The following is a 20,029-nucleotide window of genomic DNA, read 5'->3' on the forward strand; positions in this document are numbered from 1 at the left end:
TAAAATACATCAATTTCATTACTATTTATTTCTTAATACATATTAGGTACAATATTTTTATTACATACATGTAAAAATTAGTGGAATGCTAATAGCTATTAATTTACTCATACAGATATGCATAAAAAAAACGCTAGCTTCAGTAAAAATGACAGAAGAGATGACAGCAATCATATATACTTGAACAGTATTAATTGCTAATTATTAAGTATTGATTTTTTTAAATGGGGACGTAGAATGTTCCAGGGGGAGGCTGTTCGTTCGGAAGTACTTGGAACTACTTTCTGTAGTGACAAAAACGTTCACATTTATCCCACCCTTTAGGCGCGTAGTAATACACAATCAGAAAAATGGCGGGAAAGTTTGGAAAAATTATCTTTAAATTCATTGACACCGATTAACTTCTAAAAAATCTATGGATCGAGATTAACTTCTAACAGGAGAAACTTGCGATTTTATTAAGTTACGGAATACGAAACAGTTTTAAGGAATCATTAAAGAAGTAAATAGAAAGTACAGCCAAATGGGTGAAAGAAGATGGCGGACCAATTAAGAGTGCCGCGCTGATACATTTTATTCTTTATTTATAGCAAGAAGTAGTATTTTATCAGTACAAATATTATATATTTTACAAGAAACATGAAATTCTCGTTTAAATAACGAACAAACGCTGCAAAAGGTATATTGTAACATATTAGTGGTAATATCGTTTAATATGAGTGAAATCCATAAATAAAACAATTGGTTATATACATATGTTTTTCAAATCGACGAATGCTATTATATATTTTGTATTGAGCACTCGTTTCGGGAGAGACGCCGACGCCCGGCGCCGACGTCGCTTTTAAAGCGTCAACGTTGTGTCGAAGTAATCTCACCCAATCCGGGAGACTCATAAGTAAAAAAAAATCGTTAGAATAATCAACCCTCTCAGACACGCTGGCATGTCATAACGATGCATTGCTGAAAGTTTTATATCGAACATTTTCGACGTTTTTCATCGAGGTGCTAAGATAACGAAAGAGGGTGGGGGGGAAATAACATAAGCAATGAATTTAATATTGTGAAAGGGATCACGTGAAATCGTTTAACATTAATCATTTTTTAAGCGTGTTTACATATGTATTAATTGTGAAAAACAACGTCATTTTATCGTGGTGGTATCTTGTCAGTTTGCTCTTTTGTTTTTTCTTTTTTTTTTTTTTTTTGAAATGGGTACGGCGGGTCGCGATTTTGAGCGCGATCGAGAGGACGAGCTGCACTGTCGAATTTGTGCTAGTGACATACCAAGAAACGACGGGGTCCACATTTTCGCCGAGGATGGTAGACGGCACTACCTGCAGACCAAAATACGAAAATATCTGTACATCTTGGTAAGTCTGCCTGTGCTCCATGTGAATTAGCGGGATCACTTGTATGCGCACTATATGTATACACGCGATTAGATTGGATGCTGTGTGCAGATTTTTTTTTCAAAATCTCGATTGAAATTCTCTTCCGATCCTTCGCGCTCAATCATTTCTCGTACCCTATTTATATTCGAAATTTGAAAATTTGTATAAAATTTTGAAATTTTACCTATTATTTAGAAAATTGAAAATTAAAGATCATGTACGTCATTTAATTATTTCAAATAGAAGTAATTTGTAATTCATTAATAAATAATGTAAAATTTAATAATGATTATAAAAACAAGATCTCGTAATTAATCGAGTATAGCTTTGTACACCAGGTATGATTAAACGTTAATTGTTAATTACTTTATTTTTAATGTTCTTATATAAAATGTATAGATTTTTATCAAGTTATAACTTGTATTCGCCCTTTTTATGTATGGAAAAGATGGAAATACGTATATGTATAAGGAAGATAACGAAAGACAAGTAAATTCATTATGTTTAATAGAATTAATTATGAATATTTAGTGTTGAAAATAAAATTTTATATTTATATTAATTAATTGTATAAGAATTTTAAATCAATAGCATTGTTAAATCGTGAGTGTTTACAAAAAGTGACATATTTTAAATGAATTATACATTTAATTTTACATGTCGATGTAAAATAAATGAAAATTTATTTAATTAATCCTTGTGTACGTGTGTTTAACTTAAAAGTGTAGAATATATCAAAACCGTAACGTAGAATTATTCATTTTAGTAAAAATGTAGAAGTGTTAAAAATTAGCATTTTATTGATTACAATAAGTATACTGTATGCGCTATATAACTGGCGCATCTATAAATATAATTCAATATATAGGATGTTCATAAGTAATGCGTAGTATTTAAAAAAAAAATTATGTACGAAATCTTTTACATAATATTAATGTTAAATAAAAATTTCACAACCAATAACAAGAAGTTTAATTAATACTATAAGATTAAAATTGAATTTTATTTAATAAATAAATCTTACAAATAAAACAATTTTATATTAATTTTTAATTATGTATCATAAACAATTTTTTAAATTTTTCGTTCACGTTTCACTTGTTCTTTTAATGTTTTATTATTAATATAATTGTGATTATTAATATTCTATTATTATGTTTTAGGTGTCATCTGAAGATAAATTATCAAAAATGGTATGTGCTACATGTATAAAAAGATTAGAAAGCATTCACCGCTTTGCAATGATGGCATATAGGACACAAGAAAAATTAAAATCACAATTATATAGTAGTACTGACAATGTAAGTTTTGTTCAAGATGTAGAAATGGAAAGTGTTAAGGATATGCAAGATACAACAAAGAGAATAGAGGATCGGGGATTATTGCATACAATATTAACAAAAGTAAATTATGATTCTTACTTATAATAAATTAGCTTATGGATATATACTAAATATACATTATTTTACAGGGGGCAATAGAAATTTTAGCTGAAGGTGAGCCTTTGGGACCATCAGAATTATTATCACAAGAAGATAAGTGTCATACACCAAGTATGGAAGAAATGGAAGTCAAAGTAGATCCAATGATATTTTTACAGTGTGGAATGGAACATTCAGCATCAGAAACTTCAGAAGATTCAGACATTGAAGAAAACTCAACAAGGATAAATACTTCAGAACCATTATCGTTAATAAATAAGTAAGAATGTTTCAGCTACTGTCAATAAGCTTTGAAATGATCTATATATTAGAGAATATGTTTCTTATAGAATTGATGAAATAAAGAAAGAAGAGAAGGAAGAAGATAATGATAGATCACAAGAAGATAGCGAAGATGTTGTTTCTAATGCATTAACAAAACCTCATGAATGCACAATTTGTGCTAGATCCTTTATATCTCAAATTGGTCTACAAAATCATTTATGGTCTCATTTGCCTAAAGATAAACGACCCGAAGGAAAGCCTATTTTAAAATCTCAACAAGTTTATTCTACAAATGGTGTACTCCACATGAACACTGATAATAATTCGTCTGGTAACTTTATCTGTCCAATTTGTAGTAAAAAAATTTCTACTAAAGGAAATCTAAAAGTACATTTGGAAACTCATCGGCCTAAAGGAAAATACGGTTGTGATATATGCGGAAGAATGTGGGTATTACAGTTACTTCATTAATAAAACATTTTGTAAAATAACTCGTAATAATATTATTAATTGTTTTTCAGTTTTAAAACACAGTCAAATTTATTCAAACACAAAGAATACCATGGTAGGATACAATTTCCATGTAATGTATGTGGAAGAGTTTATCCAACAAATTCTACATTACGCGCTCATAGTATAACACATTCAAACTTGAGGCCACACGCGTGTCCTCTTTGTGATAAAACGTTTAAGAGAAATCAAGATTTAAAATTTCACATAAACCAACATACAGGTGCAAGGCCTTATCAATGTCCATATTGTCCAAAAGCTTTTGCGAGTTCTGGAAATTGTTTCTCACATCGTAAAAGAATGCATCCTCGGGAGGTGCATCGTGATAGACAAAGAGCTGCAGATTTAATGAGATGAACCATGGGTAGCCAATACGAAGATTGGTTTTAGAGAAACGTAACAATTTATGAATGATCGAATTAATATAATATATTAGCTATCACGAGAAAAATGAGCTTCAGTTTTGAATATCAATGGTGCTAAACGTAAGAAGCAACGGAAATTTTGTATCCTTTAATTGATTCATTTAAGCGTTAGTGTTAGATACGTTACTGTTGTTAACAAGCACTTGGTTGTTTGCTCTTATCGCGTAACTTATTTATATATAAAATAGAGAGAAATATATATTTTTTTTAATTTTTTAACTTATCAATGTTACTGAACATATACTTCCATTGTTGTTGATACATTTAATAATTATTATTTATTAACTCATATATAGTACAAGTGATAATAACAATAGGTTTTTAACTCTCTAGTCAGAATAAGAAATTTGTATTTTTTACTCACTTATCAATATTTAACTTGTATACATTTTCTTCTTCATCTTTAAGGGTAGAAATTCTATTTAGATTGCCTTGATACCATTTCTTAGGAACAATTTTGTAACTCAACATTTGAAAATTATACATAACACATGAGTTTAGTTTAAGCGATACGATATCAATATCATCATTCAATTGAAACAGTATTATTTTTTAAATTAGTATCAAGACCCATCGGTAATGAATACAATAAAGTATTAAGCCTTAAAAAGTTTAGGATTAAAATGATATTTCTTATAATTTATCTAGAGGAAGTTAATAACTGTTTAGTAGAAAAAAAGTAAGTGTAAGATAACTGTGATTTTTTATAAATCGGCGATATATTCGTAGGAATACAAGTTCATTCGTGTCCGATGGGTTGAATATCGTAGATATAAAAGAAAAGGATGAAGATTGCGTGCGCTCAAAAGTTAGTCCTCAATTAAGTATGAATTTTCTCTTTCTTTTTTTTTATATTTAGGTACAAATGGGGGATTAATATTTTTTAAAAGTATTAAGTGATAGCACAAAAGATTGAACGTTCAAATTATTTTATACTTCTTATATACTACTAATGCGATTTTATTTCTTTATTGTCAAAAATGAATTTGAGCGGTGATGAAGGTTCTAAAAGAAAACGTGTTACGTATTTTGTCCATTACAAAGAGCTGTCTGACAGCAAGTATTAAATAAGATACTTATATACAAAAAGCCGTAAATGACCAAAAGAACAAAGAGAAAAAAAGGAGACATTCTTCGAGAGAATGAAAGAAATTTTGTAGATCACGGCATATTTTTAGCACAGTACATAATTATCATAATTAAATAACGTTAAGACTGTATACTAAAATTCTGTGTCAAATTAGAGTAAAGTGTAAGCATAAGAAGTAGCTGAACGACATCGGATGAGTCTAGTTTATTCGGATGCAGTATTAAGTAATTAATTATAAACAAACCGTAGGAGCCATAAATAACGTTATAAGCGATCATAATGTTATTCTTTTAAGCAGAATTATGATTAAACTGAATGTTAACTAAAGTCTGAGTAGCCCTTAGGAAATTTTAGATAGGTTTTAGCGTGGAACCACTGTAATTTGTAGAGATCATAGCCTGTGCTTCCGTATGTATCGTATACATTCGCACACGTGCTGGATAGTCCAAGACGAGAATGTTCGATAATGGAAACATATACGACGATAATTACGTTATTGACAAGTAGTAACTACGATTAATAAAAATTCACATGTAATCGCGTTGCTACGTTAGTGTAGTAAAAAGGGTGATCAAGCTTTCGCCTTAATGAAAATGAAATGGACCAAAGGAAATATGAAAGATATATCATCGAATTCGTTATTCAAATATCGTTTAATCCTCAGTCGAAGATTACGTTTCTACTTCCATTTAGGCATTTACTTCTCTAGTATCTTACATTTTTCTTAGGAATAAATTATTTTCAAACTTGATAAAATATAACACATTTCAAGTAATTACAAAATGAAAGCGTATATAAGTGAAGAGCACAACCGGGTTAAAAGGATTATCCTGATTTTATGAATTAAAAATGTAGTCCAAGTAATGATCGATTAAATGCGAAAGCTTCGATGCACGGGTCACTCTAGCTTATTTAGAAATACAATATATATTTTGCAATTACATCTTTGCGTATGCTTGCCAATTATATCATTAATTAAATACGAATAATTGTGTACGCGCGCGCAAAAAAAAATAATCAATTTTTGATAAAAAGATACAGGAAAAAAGAAGAAGCAGGATCGTTTATGATCTCACTCTTATGGCTCAATTTTTACATCTAGTTCTTAAAGCAGGGATGAGCAAATTTTCATATTCCTTTCACTTTTATTCTACCTCTTAAGACTGCCAAATGCCATTCCTTCCAAAAAAAAATATTGTAATTCTTATTTCAATAATTAAAAGGACCTCATTTCATTTTTTAATTTTTTAATTCAGAAATATACATTTCATTAATTAAAGTTTGCTCAGCTCTCGCTGTAGGGGGTCAAAAATTGAGTATTTTTATAAAGTCCTCGTAACAAGGGCGATTAGTGTTTAATTAGCGATTAACGATATCTCAGAAGTGCCAGTAATCAGTGAATAAACGTAGTGTACTTTGGCAGATAAACACTGGATAGTTTCATGTAGAATTACAATATGAATTTTCGATAATATCGATTGTGACACTTAATAAAATAATTGTATAAAAACTTCTACTCGGTGTCACCCAAGCAAGACTTCTGAATCCGACACTCCTAATTCACTATTTTTCTATTCCCTTTTTTTTTGCTTAAATTATTGTAGTAGCATGAATTTGCAATACATTGTTTTTTTATTTGCAAACAAGTTTCGAAACTCTGCGATTGCATTCAAAAGTAAATTCGAGCATCGCGTGTATCCGAGAAATTCTGGTCGAGTTAAATTAGAATCTTGTCCTACTTTGTTCACTCCCATATATAAATGGAGGAAAGGGGTCAGAAGGATTAGAAAATGAAGGTTGCATTGGATGACAACAAACTAGAATGTTGTTTATATTGATAAAAGAAAAGTTATATTGATACAGCTATTCTGTCACGCTTGTAAACTGAATTAAAGTCTAGGTCAACGGAAAATTGCACTTATCGGACAAGGAGTTGATAGCGCTCGTCATTGTTTTCAATCAATTGTTTGATACAGTATAACTGAACGAGAAAACACTTCAACAGTGTAGTCATTTCAATAAATGAACGTTGAATAATATAGAGGATATAAGTTTAGAGGGGAAAAATCTGTTTACTCCTGTGAACGATTGGATAAATGAGTGACAAAGTAGGGTGAGATAACAGCGCGCTAAGTAACTCTATCATTAACCTACTCCCGCCACAGCAATGTAATAATGCTAATATACCACTTACTCTATCGATATACATATGTATATAACTTAGGAATTAAAATTTATAGCGATTAGAAAAGTTAGAAAGCGTTTAACCCTTTGACTACGAAAGGCGTGTATACACGCTCTCACGAGTCTATCAAAATATACGAAAGGCGTGTATACACGCCCTTCGCATTTTTCTTTCTACAACATCTTTACTGTTTCACCAATTGATTGAATAGGGAACTAATAGTTTTATCCGACCAGTGGCAACGATCGACAAGCAAATAACGCGCCGTCCGTATTGATGGACTTTTCCGTGATCGCGCCACAGTCAAAGGGTTAAAGTTCATTCGGTATCTTAGATGCGTAGCGATCGAGAATTATCACTGAATCTGAATAAAACAACTCGTACGCGTAACGGAAGATTAATGTTATGAAACATTTGATAAACTACGCTCGAATAGATATCACGAGTTCTATTTTTCCCGGTATTATATTTAATGTGTGTTGAGGTCTCTGTTATGTGATAGAAAAGAGGCTAGACAGTAGAGTTTTCAATACTGAAATTTACAATAATAATGAATTATTTCTTTCAGCTTTTTGTTTATCATTGAGTCAACAGTAAGTAAAACATCAGACGCAGTTCTTCTGTTTACAGACATAATCGTTGAAAAATGATTCAATTTCAGAGAAATCGTGGAACGGTATTGCGCAAGCGGCGCGAACAGTTCAAGTGAAGGAGTAATTAACTCGGCCACAAGCACGGAAGGAATCTATGTTTGAAGTTGCATCACACGTCAGCCAAGCACGCGATTATATGTTTCACAGTTACACTCTAATTTTCCCAATTTTAAAAGTTTCCCATGTCCAAAGAAGAACAGCTGCAATGCTGTTATCATTACAGCAAGGTCGTCATTGTATATAAACATGTTGCCCCTAACGATGTACGTGTTTAATCGAAGAATTCTCCCATCGCCACGAGTACCGATGCTATAATTATATTTTCTGTACCATGGTACCGTTTGACGTGATTCTATCTTTAAAACCAAAAAAAAAAAAAATTAGAACAGCATGCAAAACGAAACGCATCTAAAAGTCTTGTCTAGACTAACAAATCTAGAGGTATTAAAAACGATCTTTTTATGATGACGCTTATGTACCGAAGGATAAATATTATCTTGTTTGTTTTATTCAAAGAAGAAAGATTTAGTTATTGCTCAAGCTTTCAGAGAAATTGTAAATTCTTTTCAAGGAGTTCTGTTTCGATAACGTTATTGTAATTAATGCAATGATACATACTGTCACCAATGATAATAATACTAATAACTTAGTGTTGATGCCAAAAAAAGAAATAATTGTTATATAAAGATATCCTTTATATACCATTATAACAAAATAGAATGTTATTTAGGAAGATGAAATTTCAATTCTTTAACCGTACAGATTATAGGATAAATATTAAAATGAAGCAAATTAAAAATAAATTAAATTTTATAACAAATAATGCATATAAAGTAATTCAAATCTACAATTTCATTTGAATTTTTGAAGAGTCGATTAGTTGCAACTCACATACAGAGGAGGGGGAATAGTAAAGGAAGGAGGCAAATGAAATAAAAAGTCGATGGTAGAGTGCAGTAATAAAACCTGTAATACACTTTCTACGCGTTTGCGTTCTTGATCGAAAATTATAACAGGCTTCCTAGTAATTTTTTAAGAAAAGTCTTTACTATTGGTGGGAATGGCGGAATAACAGGTCGCGTCGTTCGTAACGTCCTTCAAACGTTCCTATCGATTCTGGGAGTACACGGAGACCTATAATACGAAGTTCACCGTCGAAACATGTTAGTTCGTCGGTAACGGTGCCTGACCGATTGTCGTTCAGTGACTGCTGGTAACGTTCGTCGCTGTTGGATGAAACTATTGCAATATTTTTTTTTTTCTTTCAATCGTACCGTTTTAAGTTGTGTCTACTAAAATTTGAAAGAAAATGTCAGATGACGAGGGTATATCATGGTGTCACTCGCGTCAAAATTGTGTGGTTCAACCACTTTTGACAGGTACTTATGATGTAAATTTATGCAACGTTAATGAACCAAGTTCAAAAACATTGTTCCGAAAAATAACCTCAAAACACGCCGGACTATTTTATCTTATAGTTTTATTCTATATATATATACATATATGTATATATTAACTAATGATGTAACACGTGTTGTTTCAAAATATGATCCACGTGAACCGTCTATAATAATTTTAATAGGAAATTTTTGTAACTTTTTGTTTTAAAATTCTTTTCTTTTAATCTAATACAACTTAAAAACGCTTAACAATACAAAATGTTAGTTGTTTGATTATGTCACAATATTTATTTATTAGCACATTGTTTCATTTACAATATAAACATTTTATTTTAGATTTATATCAGATCACAATGGCATACGCTTATTGGAAAAGTGGCAAAATAAATGATCATGCTGTATTTGATTTATATTTTCGTAAAAATCCTTTTCAAGGAGAATTTACAATCTTTGCTGGCCTGGAGGAATGTATTAAGTTTTTAGAGAAATTTCGTTATTCTTGTAGTGGTATGTATATACATATATTTTAATATTTTATCATTTAAATAATATGAACTTTTACATATTTAAGATATCCTTTATATTGTAAAATATATTAATGAAACCTTAACATGCAGATATTAAATACTTGAAGTCAATAATGCCATCATCGGTGGATCAAAGATTTTTTGAATATTTAAAAGGCCTTACCCCAAAAGATGTCACAATATACGCTATGGAAGAAGGTTCAGTTGCTTTTCCAAGGTTAGTATAATCTCTATGGAAGTTGCATGTATCATGCAGGTGTTGTCTAGTTATGTTAATCATCGTCATCATTGTCATCGTTTAGGAAACTTTCTTGATCTTAAGACAGCAGTTAGAGTTAATGTTCGAATGCTTATCAACATTACATATTTGATGAAACATCAAATCTTAATAAGTTAAAACTTGAATACAAATTGATATGTTATGCAGAATACCATTACTAAGAGTAGAAGGTCCATTAATAATGGTACAACTTTTGGAAACAACACTGTTAACCTTAGTTAACTATGCAAGTTTAATGGCTACAAATGCAGCCAGATATCGTATGGTTGCTGGGAAAAATATAACATTGCTAGAATTTGGTCTTCGAAGAGCTCAGGGTCCTGATGGTGGTTTAAGTGCCTCTAAATATAGTTATATAGGTACAATATTTATTATATCTTTATTCAATATTTACAATACTACAAGTATTGAAACTACAATGAAGCTATAAATAAGAATATGAGCATGAATGAATTATTTTTCAGGTGGTTTCGATGGGACAAGTAATGTTTTGGCAGGAAAACTGTATAATATTCCTGTAAGCGGTACACACGCGCACGCATACATTACATCCTTCACTAGCATTGATGACTTGCAGGAAAAAGTAAGTATTTTAAACGATTTAATACGAGAAAAATTATGTTTAATGTTAATGTCTTTTATCTTTTTCAGAATTTGGTACATAAAGAAACAGAAAAGGTTTATGATCTTCTAGAATTAGCTTACAAACATCGGGATTCCATTGCAGCTGATGTAGGAACACTAGTTTCTGAGGCTTCTAGTGGAGAGTTAGCTGCTTTGATTAGTTATGCCATTGCTTTCCCACAACGATTTGTTGCTCTTGTAGACACATATGATGTGAAAAGGTATGGTATTGTGTTCATTTCATTCATATTTTATTCGTTCATTCAACATTTCTTGTTTCTGAAATATATCAATTTTTTCTTTTGTATGTTTCGCATATGTAAGTAGATATTGTACTTGTAATCTATTTCTAACATTAATGTCTCTATTTGCATGTATGCATTTGTATTTAATTTAAATGTGCACTGCCTCATTTTCTTATTAGTTTAATGTATCGAACAGTATGCAATATTTAGTATTAATGTAGTTGTGGAATATTTTGTTAATTGTAAGGTTGTGATAATTTATTTAATGATTTATTATGCTGTAGATATTATTTTCTCCTCTTTTTAATATGCATGAATATAAAATATTGAAACAAGGAGTGCCTGCAAATATCGAAATATTAGAAATATTATACATATATATGTATATGTATACGAGAACCAAAATTAAACGTTATAGGACAATGATTAATTTCACTTTTGACAAAAAAATATATATATCATTGGGTTCGGTAAATCTATTAGTAATTCTAATTACAAATTCACAAAGCAGGCATGATGAAACATATACACACTTAGCCTAACAGGAGTGTGTTTATAGCGTCGAAGCCTCAGCCAAGAGACAGGCATGTATAGCCAGCCTAAATGTAAAGAATAAACGTCTAGCAAATGGGTCCAATACACATGCCCAAAATGGTGTCAGAAACAATCCAATTATATCAGAATCGACTTCACATCACAAGAATGGCTTTTTAAGACGAGGCGAATTGGGTGAGCTCTATGTGAGGTACGATATTATCCTCTTTGTCTGCTTTGCAGAATAAATCACTATTTTTTTATTTACAATTAATCATTTGGTTACTAAAATTTCATTTAATTAAATATTCATTTTATTTAATCTTACATTAATTACTAGTCACACGAAAAACACTGATATATAAAAGAATGCAAAATCATGAATTGTTATTCTACTGAGTTTAGTTAATTTATAAATAAAAACATCATTCTGTAAAGCGGGCAGATTTCATTATTTCATGCTCTTTTTTTTTTTTTTTTTTGTTTTGTACAACTATAACAGAAGATCAAGGGAATAGTAAGTTACTTCGTTAAAAAATTTGTAAAGTTTTGTACTGTTTTTGTCACAAGTATACGACCTTATATAGTACCCTTCCCAATTCAGCCATTTAACTAAAAAACAGTATTATTATTATAACAATCAGAACCGTAAACGTCTAAAGAATCGTGTGATTAAATCCTATTTTGTAATTACAAAAATATTCTTAAAACAATAAACATTATAGTAAGTTTTTGAAATTAAAAGCTTGCATGTAATTTTAATTAACTATTCAAACTCTTTATTTAAGACTTCGTGTATTTATACTTAATGGTAGTGCATGTTTCATACCTAAGATAAAGTACTAATCATGCCAGTAGATATTAATATTATTTAACTTAAGTTTCCATTTAGATAAAATCATTATAATGCGTGTATATTATTTATATACTGTTAAATGTAGAATTTATTGTAGCGAGGTTTTTAAGAAACGAAACAAGTCTATGAACATTTTTGTGTTTCAGAGATTCTGTGGTAATATTGTCTAAATGCATGTATCATTAATAACATACTTTTTCGGTTGTATAAATTTTGTATATCTTATGACTAAATCTTCTACTTAGGAGTGGGCTACTAAACTTCTGTGCAGTGGCACTAGCTCTAAATGACTTGGGTTATAAAGCAGTTGGTATAAGAATTGACAGCGGAGATTTAGCATACTTGAGTAATACTGCAAGGGATATATTTGAAAGAATTGCTGTCAAATACAATATACCTTGGTTTGGAAAATTGACAATCTGTGCATCAAATGATATAAATGAAGAAACTATTTTAAGTTTAAATGAACAGGTAAATAAATATATCTGAAAAAAATGAACATTTGTTTAGTAACAAAATTGTTAAAGGTCATTTTTTTTCTAGAGTCATAAAATTGATTGCTTTGGAATTGGAACACATTTGGTAACGTGTCAAAGACAGCCTGCATTAGGCTGTGTTTATAAAATGGTTGAAATCAATGGTCAACCTAGAATTAAGCTCAGCCAGGAAGTTGGTAAAGTGACAATACCAGGAAGAAAAGATGCGTTTAGATTATACGGAGCGGATGGATATGCGTTAATTGATCTGTTGCAAAGATCAACGGAAGAAGCCCCGCAAGTAAAACAGAAAGTTCTTTGTAGACATCCGTTCCAAGAATCAAAAAGAGCTTATGTTATTCCTACGCGAGTAGAACCATTACACAAGGTAATTTATTATATTTACTTTGTTGTTATTTTAATGATGGAAACAATTATTACAATAATTATATGTAGGTATACTGGAAAAATGGTAAATTGTGTCAACCATTATTAACATTACAAGAAATACGTAATAGAGTTCAGGAATCTTTAAGAACACTTAGAAATGATCATAAAAGAAATTTAAATCCTACACCATACAAAGTAAGTCCTTTTTCAGATAAATACTTAAAAATTCATTAGCAAGGAAAACAATTTAAGTATCACGTATTTCTTATATGCTTTCCTTGCAAGTAAAAATTAATGATCATGATGAAAATATTTACACAGGTGGCCGTCAGTGATGATTTATATAATTTTATACATGATTTATGGTTACAAAATGCACCAATCGGTGAACTATCGTGAACCATCGTGAAGTTGTATATACATTATTTTGGAAAATAATGATTAACAATGATTGACGGGAGAACGTTTATTAAAAATTAAGATCACAAATTTAAATGGCCTACCATTATATTAAATTGGAGGTTTCAAAAATTTATTTTTTACACTAACGAAACTTCCAATTGTACAAGTATCATTTTATTACAGTAGTATTTTTGATCACTTATAAAAATCACGCTACAATATGTTTATATAATTTTATAGATGTAAAGCAGATTGCCTTTAGAAATATGTATTAGTATTATAAATCGTATTACTTAGAGTAATATTATTTATAATAAGTCTCATAAGCAGGTAGTTACTGTGGATTTTGAATAAAATGCAAAGCGGGTACACGTGAATTATCTATGCACAATTTAGATACAAGCTGTTTTATGTTTAAACAAAGAAGGTTACGTGTATATATGATAAACAAAAAACAAATTATGAAACCAGTCATGTAAATTAACTGTAAATATTCAATGATATGTTTAAAATTTCTTTTTATATATTAGCGTCATTTATGAATTATCTTTCCAGAATTTTTTAATTTAACCAAGTTACTTTTTTTAATAAAAATGTAAAATGAAGAATATAAATGGTTTTGTAAAATAAATATTTGTTTAGATTTTTATAAACGTAACTATCAAATAATTTACGTTTATAAGTAATAAAGTAAAAGTTCTAAATTTTATTTTTTATTGAAAACATGTACAAATATTGAGCATAAAAATATGTATAATGCTGAGAAAATGTAAAAATATGTATAAAAATGTATTAAGCAAGAAAGTTATAATTATTTAGCATATATAAAATGTCTTAATAAATTAAAAATAACTTAAAATTTATTTGATGATTTGTCATGTGAGAACTTGTAATTAAATGTTTTACAAAATTTAATGAACTTTTACTTCTGTTATATTTTTTGTTTAGAAGTATTCATGTAATTGAATCTTGTTTTTATACTATGTCAATATATTGCAGTGTAATTTTGGAAACCGATGTAATTAATAAGATGAGTATACCGCAGTTCACCAGAGTCCATAAATGCGAAAAGACCAGTTTACGTTCTTCGCGTTTCTCCAGTGCGCATCTTCGCCCTGATTGGCGATACTCCCAAACGAAGTGGAAAGCGATTAGCAGAGAGCTCGCTGCGTTCCCCCACCATCTTCCAACCTGCGCGTCGCAGTTATGGACTCTGGTGAACTGCGGTATAGACATAAATTTTTACACAAAAACTTTATTGTCTTATACTGCTGTTAGATTTGCTGGTTTTTTTTTCAATATAATGTTATGCAATGTATGCAAATATATTAATAAAAATAATTGGTTTTTAGTAAAATAAATAACATGGAACTATAATGATATAATAATTATAAGAATTGTTTTGAACCAAATGTATACGGTCGAAATTGAAGGTTACAATAAAGGTTCATAAATGTAGCACTCCTAACCTAAAGTAAATAGGTTATCCATTAATTGTAACATTATTTTCGTCTTGCGTGCATCTACTTTATATATTGTAAGAATAAATTTTATATGGAATGTAATCAATTAATTAACATTAGGATAAACAACATTCTTTAAATAATACGATTCCACAGATGTATTATTCATAACTCAATCAGTACAACATTCATATCTCTGACGTAAGTATAAACATAACTTATGCATGTAATTAATTATTTTGTAAATTGTTTAAGTTTGTATACCTAATTATGCATTACAGCTGAATACTATTTTTATTAATAAATATACAATAAGAAAATGGAAGGACAAGAGTTAACAGACGAACAACAAAAATTTTTGGTAGAATGTGAAGAAGAATTCAAAGATCGTTATACAGAAAAGGATAGTGACTTTATGAAAAAGAAAAATGTTAATATGAAAACACCACCAATTGTTGATTTTTGGTATAGCAGGGAGCGCAGATCACATGGACGGTTTTCGCATAATCAAAGTTGGCACAGAACACGAAATTACCCACCGAGACATTCATCTTAATAAAGGGGCAGAGGACATAATTAATATTCTTATATATATATATTGTTTCCTTTATAATTATACATTACATTGACATTTGTACTCATATAAATACATTTTTTTTTAATATAAATTTTGAACATAGACCGATGTATTAGGTTATGTAATCACAACGATTTTATAGCAAACAATAAATATTCAAGAAAATCACCTATTTATTCAGTGTTAAAACTAACAGTCTGAATATTCTAGCATGATAAACGGCATTGATCATTTATTGAAAAGTTCAGAAATAAAATATTAATTTCATTGAATACATTTATGAAATCAATTCGAATGAAATTATTATTATGTAAATTTATACGATATATATTTATTTTGATAACAAATTATTTAAATGATTTATTTATTAATTTTTGGTCCCCTAAACCGAAGTTTGACCTATTTTTTAACTGTATGATATGCAATATGTGAAGACTTTTAACACCGTGTGATCTTTAACATACTAATGTATTTGATAGAATGATTCAAACGGCACAATACATATGTATAAGCGTCGGCTGAAAATAAAGTATTACGTTAATAACAAGTTTATATACAATAGCAGCAATAATAGAAATTTAAATGTTCATAATATATATTGAGCTGATCAGCTGTTACATTTGTAAGGTGTAAAACATGTGTTTCTTTAGTTTTTATCAGATTATATTGGACTTGATTGAACAAAGGAAAGCCATGTTATGCGTCTATCGTGTGTTTAAATATGTAAGTATATGCTTTCAATTGAAAGAAAGATTGCTAGCTAATAAAGTACTTAGTCACGCTAAAGTTACGATCAATATTTATCAGTGAGTGAATGAAAAAATACGTACTTCATAGTTACAATGTTGCTTAACTGAGCGTTACAATTACATTTTATTCATCAATATAATTTACAATTTAAATTACTACTATGATTAATGCGTGAAAAAGTCTGATACGAATAAATTCCACAAACATCTGCGATGACGTAGGGTTCAAACGTTTTTAAGTTTGCAGTGACAGATTTACTGTGATTGGGATACTCGGAAGCGCTGTGTGTGTGCGCACATTTTTAAAGAAAGTTATCAATCGTAAAGAACATGTTATAGTATATTCTATCTATAATTCTAATTTCAAAATAATATTTAATCTTTTTTCTTCATCTTTTATAAGAATAAGTAATATTATATCTTTTGTTTTTGAAATAGTAAATATAAAACTGCATACTGAATATATGTGTGCATATATTTTAAAGTAAAATTTGATGAAGTAAAAGTAAGATTATTAATGAAATTAATAGAATTGTTACAAGAATTTTATAGCATACACGGTATTTAATTATTAGGATACAATAATTAAGTCGAAATTAATACATATGTACAATAAAATATCTTAAATTTATGTTTCATTGTAAAATCATATTTTATTATTTTTCAGATCAAAGGGGATTAAGTCTTACAAATTCGCATTGAAGATAAGATATTTATAATTATATCATTTTTATGTTTTAACTTTTAATGGATTGGTGCAAGAAGCTTCTTCATAGAAGGTGAAATAAAATAAAATGTGTCTGAGTATTTAATTTTTTCTGTTACTAAAACATTAATATTCCTTTGATATAGAAACACTATTCCTGTGGATGATGACCTAGAAACTGTTGTCGAAAGAAAAGAGAGATGGAGAAGCATTTATGCAATTTACTTTACTATGTTTCTCATGTCCCTTGGCTTCAGTATTATAATTACTGGAGTATGGCCGTATCTTCATAAAGTAAGTAGAGGAGGGAATATAAATTATAATGTATAATAATGTAATAATGTTACAGTTAGATAAAAAAGCTAGTAAAGAGTTTATGGGATATGTGGTTGCAGCTAATCCCTTAGGACAAATGCTATTTTCTCCTCTGGTAGGATGGTGGGGAGACAAAAGAAAATCAATGAGACTACCTTTTTTAACGACAATAGCTCTTTTTGTATTTGCATCAGGAATGTATAGTGTTCTTGAAATTCTACCAGGCAATAGAAAGATGTACATGATAGCTGCTAGATTCTTGGTTGGAGTTAGCTCTGGTTAATAATTTGTTCAATGTTACTATTACCAAATAAAATAATAATAGTAACAATCATTTGTGTAATGTATAAACATTTAATTTTTAGCTAATATTGCAGTAGCAAGGTCTTATCTCTCTGCAGCTACGAAATTTGTAGAGAGAACACGTGCTGTTTCTATGGTGTCTTTTGCACAGGTAATGTAATTTGATATTTCCTTCCAATACATGTTAATAACACTTGCCATATGATCTGTTTTAAAACTTGATAGGTATTAGGATTTGTGGTAGGACCTGGTTTACAAGCTGCAGTCACGCCTCTTGGAGAGAATGGTTTATATTTTATAAATTTACCTGTTAATATGTACACTATGACTGGTTGGATAAATGTTGTAATGGGAATTCTTAATTTTGCTTTATTTCTTCCATGGAATTTCACGGAACATAGGATTGCTATACGTGAAGCGATACGAAATGAAGGGAAAGAAACAGGTAAAAAATTAGGTAACAATATAAATAAATAGATTTTTAGTTATCTTACCAATCAATTTGTTTATTAACTACAGAAGAAGAAACGCTGAAGTCTATAAAACCTGACTATGTGGCATCATGGACATTGATTTGTGCTTTCTTTGTCTTAGTATTTAATTTCGTTCTTATTGAAACGTTAGTACATTAATTGTTTATTTACATAATTTTTCGTATGCATGTATCACATTTTACAGTTTTTTGTTCTCTTGTAGACTTGGTACTTCTTTAATTATGGATCAGTTTGCTTGGTCAGAAACGGAAGCTGTGTACTATATTGGTATAGTAATGAGTGTTGGAGCTATTGCATCCTGTGTCACGTTTGTTATGATTGAACCTTTATGCAAAAGGTATAACTTATATAAATATATTATAAAAGATTTATATTTATTTCTAAATTATTTTTAGATTTAACGAACGTAAGATGATGTTGTGGGGTGGATTTTTATTTATGGTAATAGGAAGAATACTTTATATTCCATGGGGACCTGATCCTCCTAAAATTGCTTATGTAGAATGTAAGTACCAATATAATTATTTTATAGATAATTTTTAAATCTGATGTGTTTGTGTCTAAAGATTTATTTTACGTGTAACATCTTTTTTTTTTAATTTGATATCAGTTTTTATATTTTACAGCATTTAGTAATATGACGACAGACTCTAATAGTACGGAAAGCTTAGGATGTCCAAATACTCAAAAATGGTGTTTTTATACACCACAACTCACGATTACACAGTGCCTTATTGGGTTTGGATTTACAACTATAGGTTATCCATTAGGTGTTACTTTAATACAAACTATATTTAGTAAAGTATTAGGACCACGGCCGCAAGGTGTTTGGATGGGATTTATGACAGGTGCTGGATGCGCATCTCGTGTCTTAGGTCCAATAGTTGTTAGTGTGATTTATACTCGTTTTGGGTTATATCATACAGTGGGTATTACTGGTTTAATTTTAATATTATGTATGTTATGGCTGCAAATTATAAATAAGCGATTAATTCCTCCCGATGAAAATGCTCGAAAAGATACCAAAGATATTGATGTAGAAATACCCTTGGTTCATTTGAAATCTAATGATACTCAAGAATTGAATGATACTCAACAAAGAAACAAAACGGAGGAATGTGATAAAGTGTAGCAATCGCTATACTCGAAGTGCAATTTTATTTTTGAAATCGTGGATACTATATACATATACAGGGAGATTCTCTCGGCGCGCAACACAATAACCGCCCCGCACAATGGAACCCTGCTGTGTTTGCGGGCAAAAAGCCCAGGAGGTCAAGTCGCCGGACCCAAGACTGCTCTGTGTGTTTTAGGTCCGACGACTTGACCTGGGCTTTTTGCCCGCAAACACAGCAGGGTTCCATTGTGCGGGGCGGCTATTGTGTTGCGCGCCGAGAGAATCTCCCTGTATATAGACTGCCATTAAAAACATCTAAATTATAAAAAATGCAATTATATATTTTTGATGAATATTTACAGATTTTTAATACATATTTTACATATATAAATATGTAAATTGTAAATGAATATTCTTACGAACAATGAAATGACATGAACGGGATTATACAATTTGATCAATGCAAACAAATTTTTACACAAAATAACTTGCTCAATATATATACAATTAATTTTATTTCTATATTGAAATGATATATAATTCTGATTATAATAACATATAAGCTAAATATTATAGTACAAAAAATATGATATATAAAAAATTTAGAT

The 20,029-nt window shown here is 29.8% G+C and overlaps 3 protein-coding genes across 14 annotated transcripts; all 3 read left to right on the forward strand.

Moving 5' to 3' along the window:
- Positions 1-39: 39 nt before the first annotated feature.
- On the forward strand, positions 40-4,973 carry LOC117608588 (uncharacterized). Of its 4 annotated transcripts, none has more exons than XM_034333949.2 (5): positions 40-679; positions 2,558-2,797; positions 2,866-3,095; positions 3,166-3,546; positions 3,622-4,973. In XM_034333949.2, exons 2-5 carry the CDS (start codon positions 2,585-2,587, stop codon positions 3,965-3,967), a joined length of 1,170 nt encoding a protein of 389 aa, XP_034189840.1. In that variant the 5' UTR covers positions 40-679; positions 2,558-2,584; the 3' UTR covers positions 3,968-4,973. The 4 variants fall into 4 exon arrangements, with proteins under 4 accessions (XP_034189840.1, XP_034189839.1, XP_034189842.1 ...); XM_034333948.2 differs by lacking the exon at positions 40-679 and adding an exon at positions 713-1,373; XM_034333951.2 differs by lacking the exon at positions 40-679 and adding an exon at positions 1,646-1,732.
- Positions 4,974-8,913: 3,940 nt separating this feature from the next.
- On the forward strand, positions 8,914-14,996 carry Naprt (nicotinate phosphoribosyltransferase). Of its 3 annotated transcripts, none has more exons than XM_034333937.2 (11): positions 8,914-9,342; positions 9,700-9,870; positions 9,981-10,107; positions 10,318-10,529; positions 10,635-10,753; positions 10,822-11,015; positions 11,599-11,784; positions 12,675-12,900; positions 12,973-13,293; positions 13,362-13,490; positions 13,617-14,996. In XM_034333937.2, the coding sequence occupies exons 1-11, from the start codon at positions 9,273-9,275 to the stop codon at positions 13,692-13,694; spliced, it is 1,833 nt and encodes a 610-aa protein (XP_034189828.1). In that variant the 5' UTR covers positions 8,914-9,272; the 3' UTR covers positions 13,695-14,996. The 3 variants fall into 3 exon arrangements, with proteins under 3 accessions (XP_034189828.1, XP_034189830.1, XP_034189829.2); XM_034333938.2 differs by lacking the exon at positions 8,914-9,342 and adding an exon at positions 9,512-9,623; XM_034333939.2 differs by lacking the exon at positions 11,599-11,784.
- A 1,253-nt stretch (positions 14,997-16,249) lies between these two features.
- Cln7 (CLN7/MFS domain-containing 8) lies at positions 16,250-19,524 on the forward strand. 7 transcript variants are annotated; one of them, XM_034333941.2, is made up of 10 exons: positions 16,250-16,460; positions 17,154-17,265; positions 17,339-17,486; positions 17,542-17,785; positions 17,873-17,961; positions 18,036-18,255; positions 18,330-18,429; positions 18,507-18,641; positions 18,700-18,809; positions 18,931-19,524. In XM_034333941.2, the coding sequence occupies exons 2-10, from the start codon at positions 17,234-17,236 to the stop codon at positions 19,434-19,436; spliced, it is 1,584 nt and encodes a 527-aa protein (XP_034189832.2). In that variant the 5' UTR covers positions 16,250-16,460; positions 17,154-17,233; the 3' UTR covers positions 19,437-19,524. The 7 variants fall into 7 exon arrangements, with proteins under 7 accessions (XP_034189832.2, XP_076546854.1, XP_076546853.1 ...); XM_076690739.1 differs by having other exon boundaries at positions 18,915-19,051; XM_076690738.1 differs by lacking the exon at positions 16,250-16,460 and adding an exon at positions 16,525-16,543.
- The last annotated feature ends 505 nt before the right edge of the window (positions 19,525-20,029 follow it).

This window comes from Osmia lignaria, chromosome 2 (assembly GCF_051020975.1).
Source record: "Osmia lignaria lignaria isolate PbOS001 chromosome 2, iyOsmLign1, whole genome shotgun sequence".
NCBI classification, from domain to species: Eukaryota; Metazoa; Arthropoda; class Insecta; order Hymenoptera; family Megachilidae; genus Osmia; species Osmia lignaria.

Bases quoted from the DNA above. Each gene is read 5' to 3' on its own strand.
- LOC117608588 (XM_034333948.2), top strand. From the start codon at position 1,212: ATGGGTACGGCGGGTCGCGATTTTGAGCGCGATCGAGAGGACGAGCTG. The intron at 1,374-2,557 runs GTAAGTCTGCCT...ATTATGTTTTAG, and splicing joins GAAAATATCTGTACATCTTG to GTGTCATCTGAAGATAAATT. The intron at 3,096-3,165 runs GTAAGAATGTTT...TGTTTCTTATAG, and splicing joins CCATTATCGTTAATAAATAA to AATTGATGAAATAAAGAAAG.
- Cln7 (XM_034333941.2), top strand. From the start codon at position 17,234: ATGGATTGGTGCAAGAAGCTTCTTCATAGAAG. The intron at 18,430-18,506 runs GTTAGTACATTA...GTTCTCTTGTAG, and splicing joins AATTTCGTTCTTATTGAAAC to ACTTGGTACTTCTTTAATTA. The intron at 18,642-18,699 runs GTATAACTTATA...AATTATTTTTAG, and splicing joins ATTGAACCTTTATGCAAAAG to ATTTAACGAACGTAAGATGA.
- Naprt (XM_034333937.2), top strand. From the start codon at position 9,273: ATGTCAGATGACGAGGGTATATCATGGTGTCACTCGCGTCAAAATTGT. The intron at 11,016-11,598 runs GTATGGTATTGT...GTGTGTTTATAG, and splicing joins GACACATATGATGTGAAAAG to CGTCGAAGCCTCAGCCAAGA. The intron at 13,294-13,361 runs GTAATTTATTAT...AATTATATGTAG, and splicing joins GAGTAGAACCATTACACAAG to GTATACTGGAAAAATGGTAA.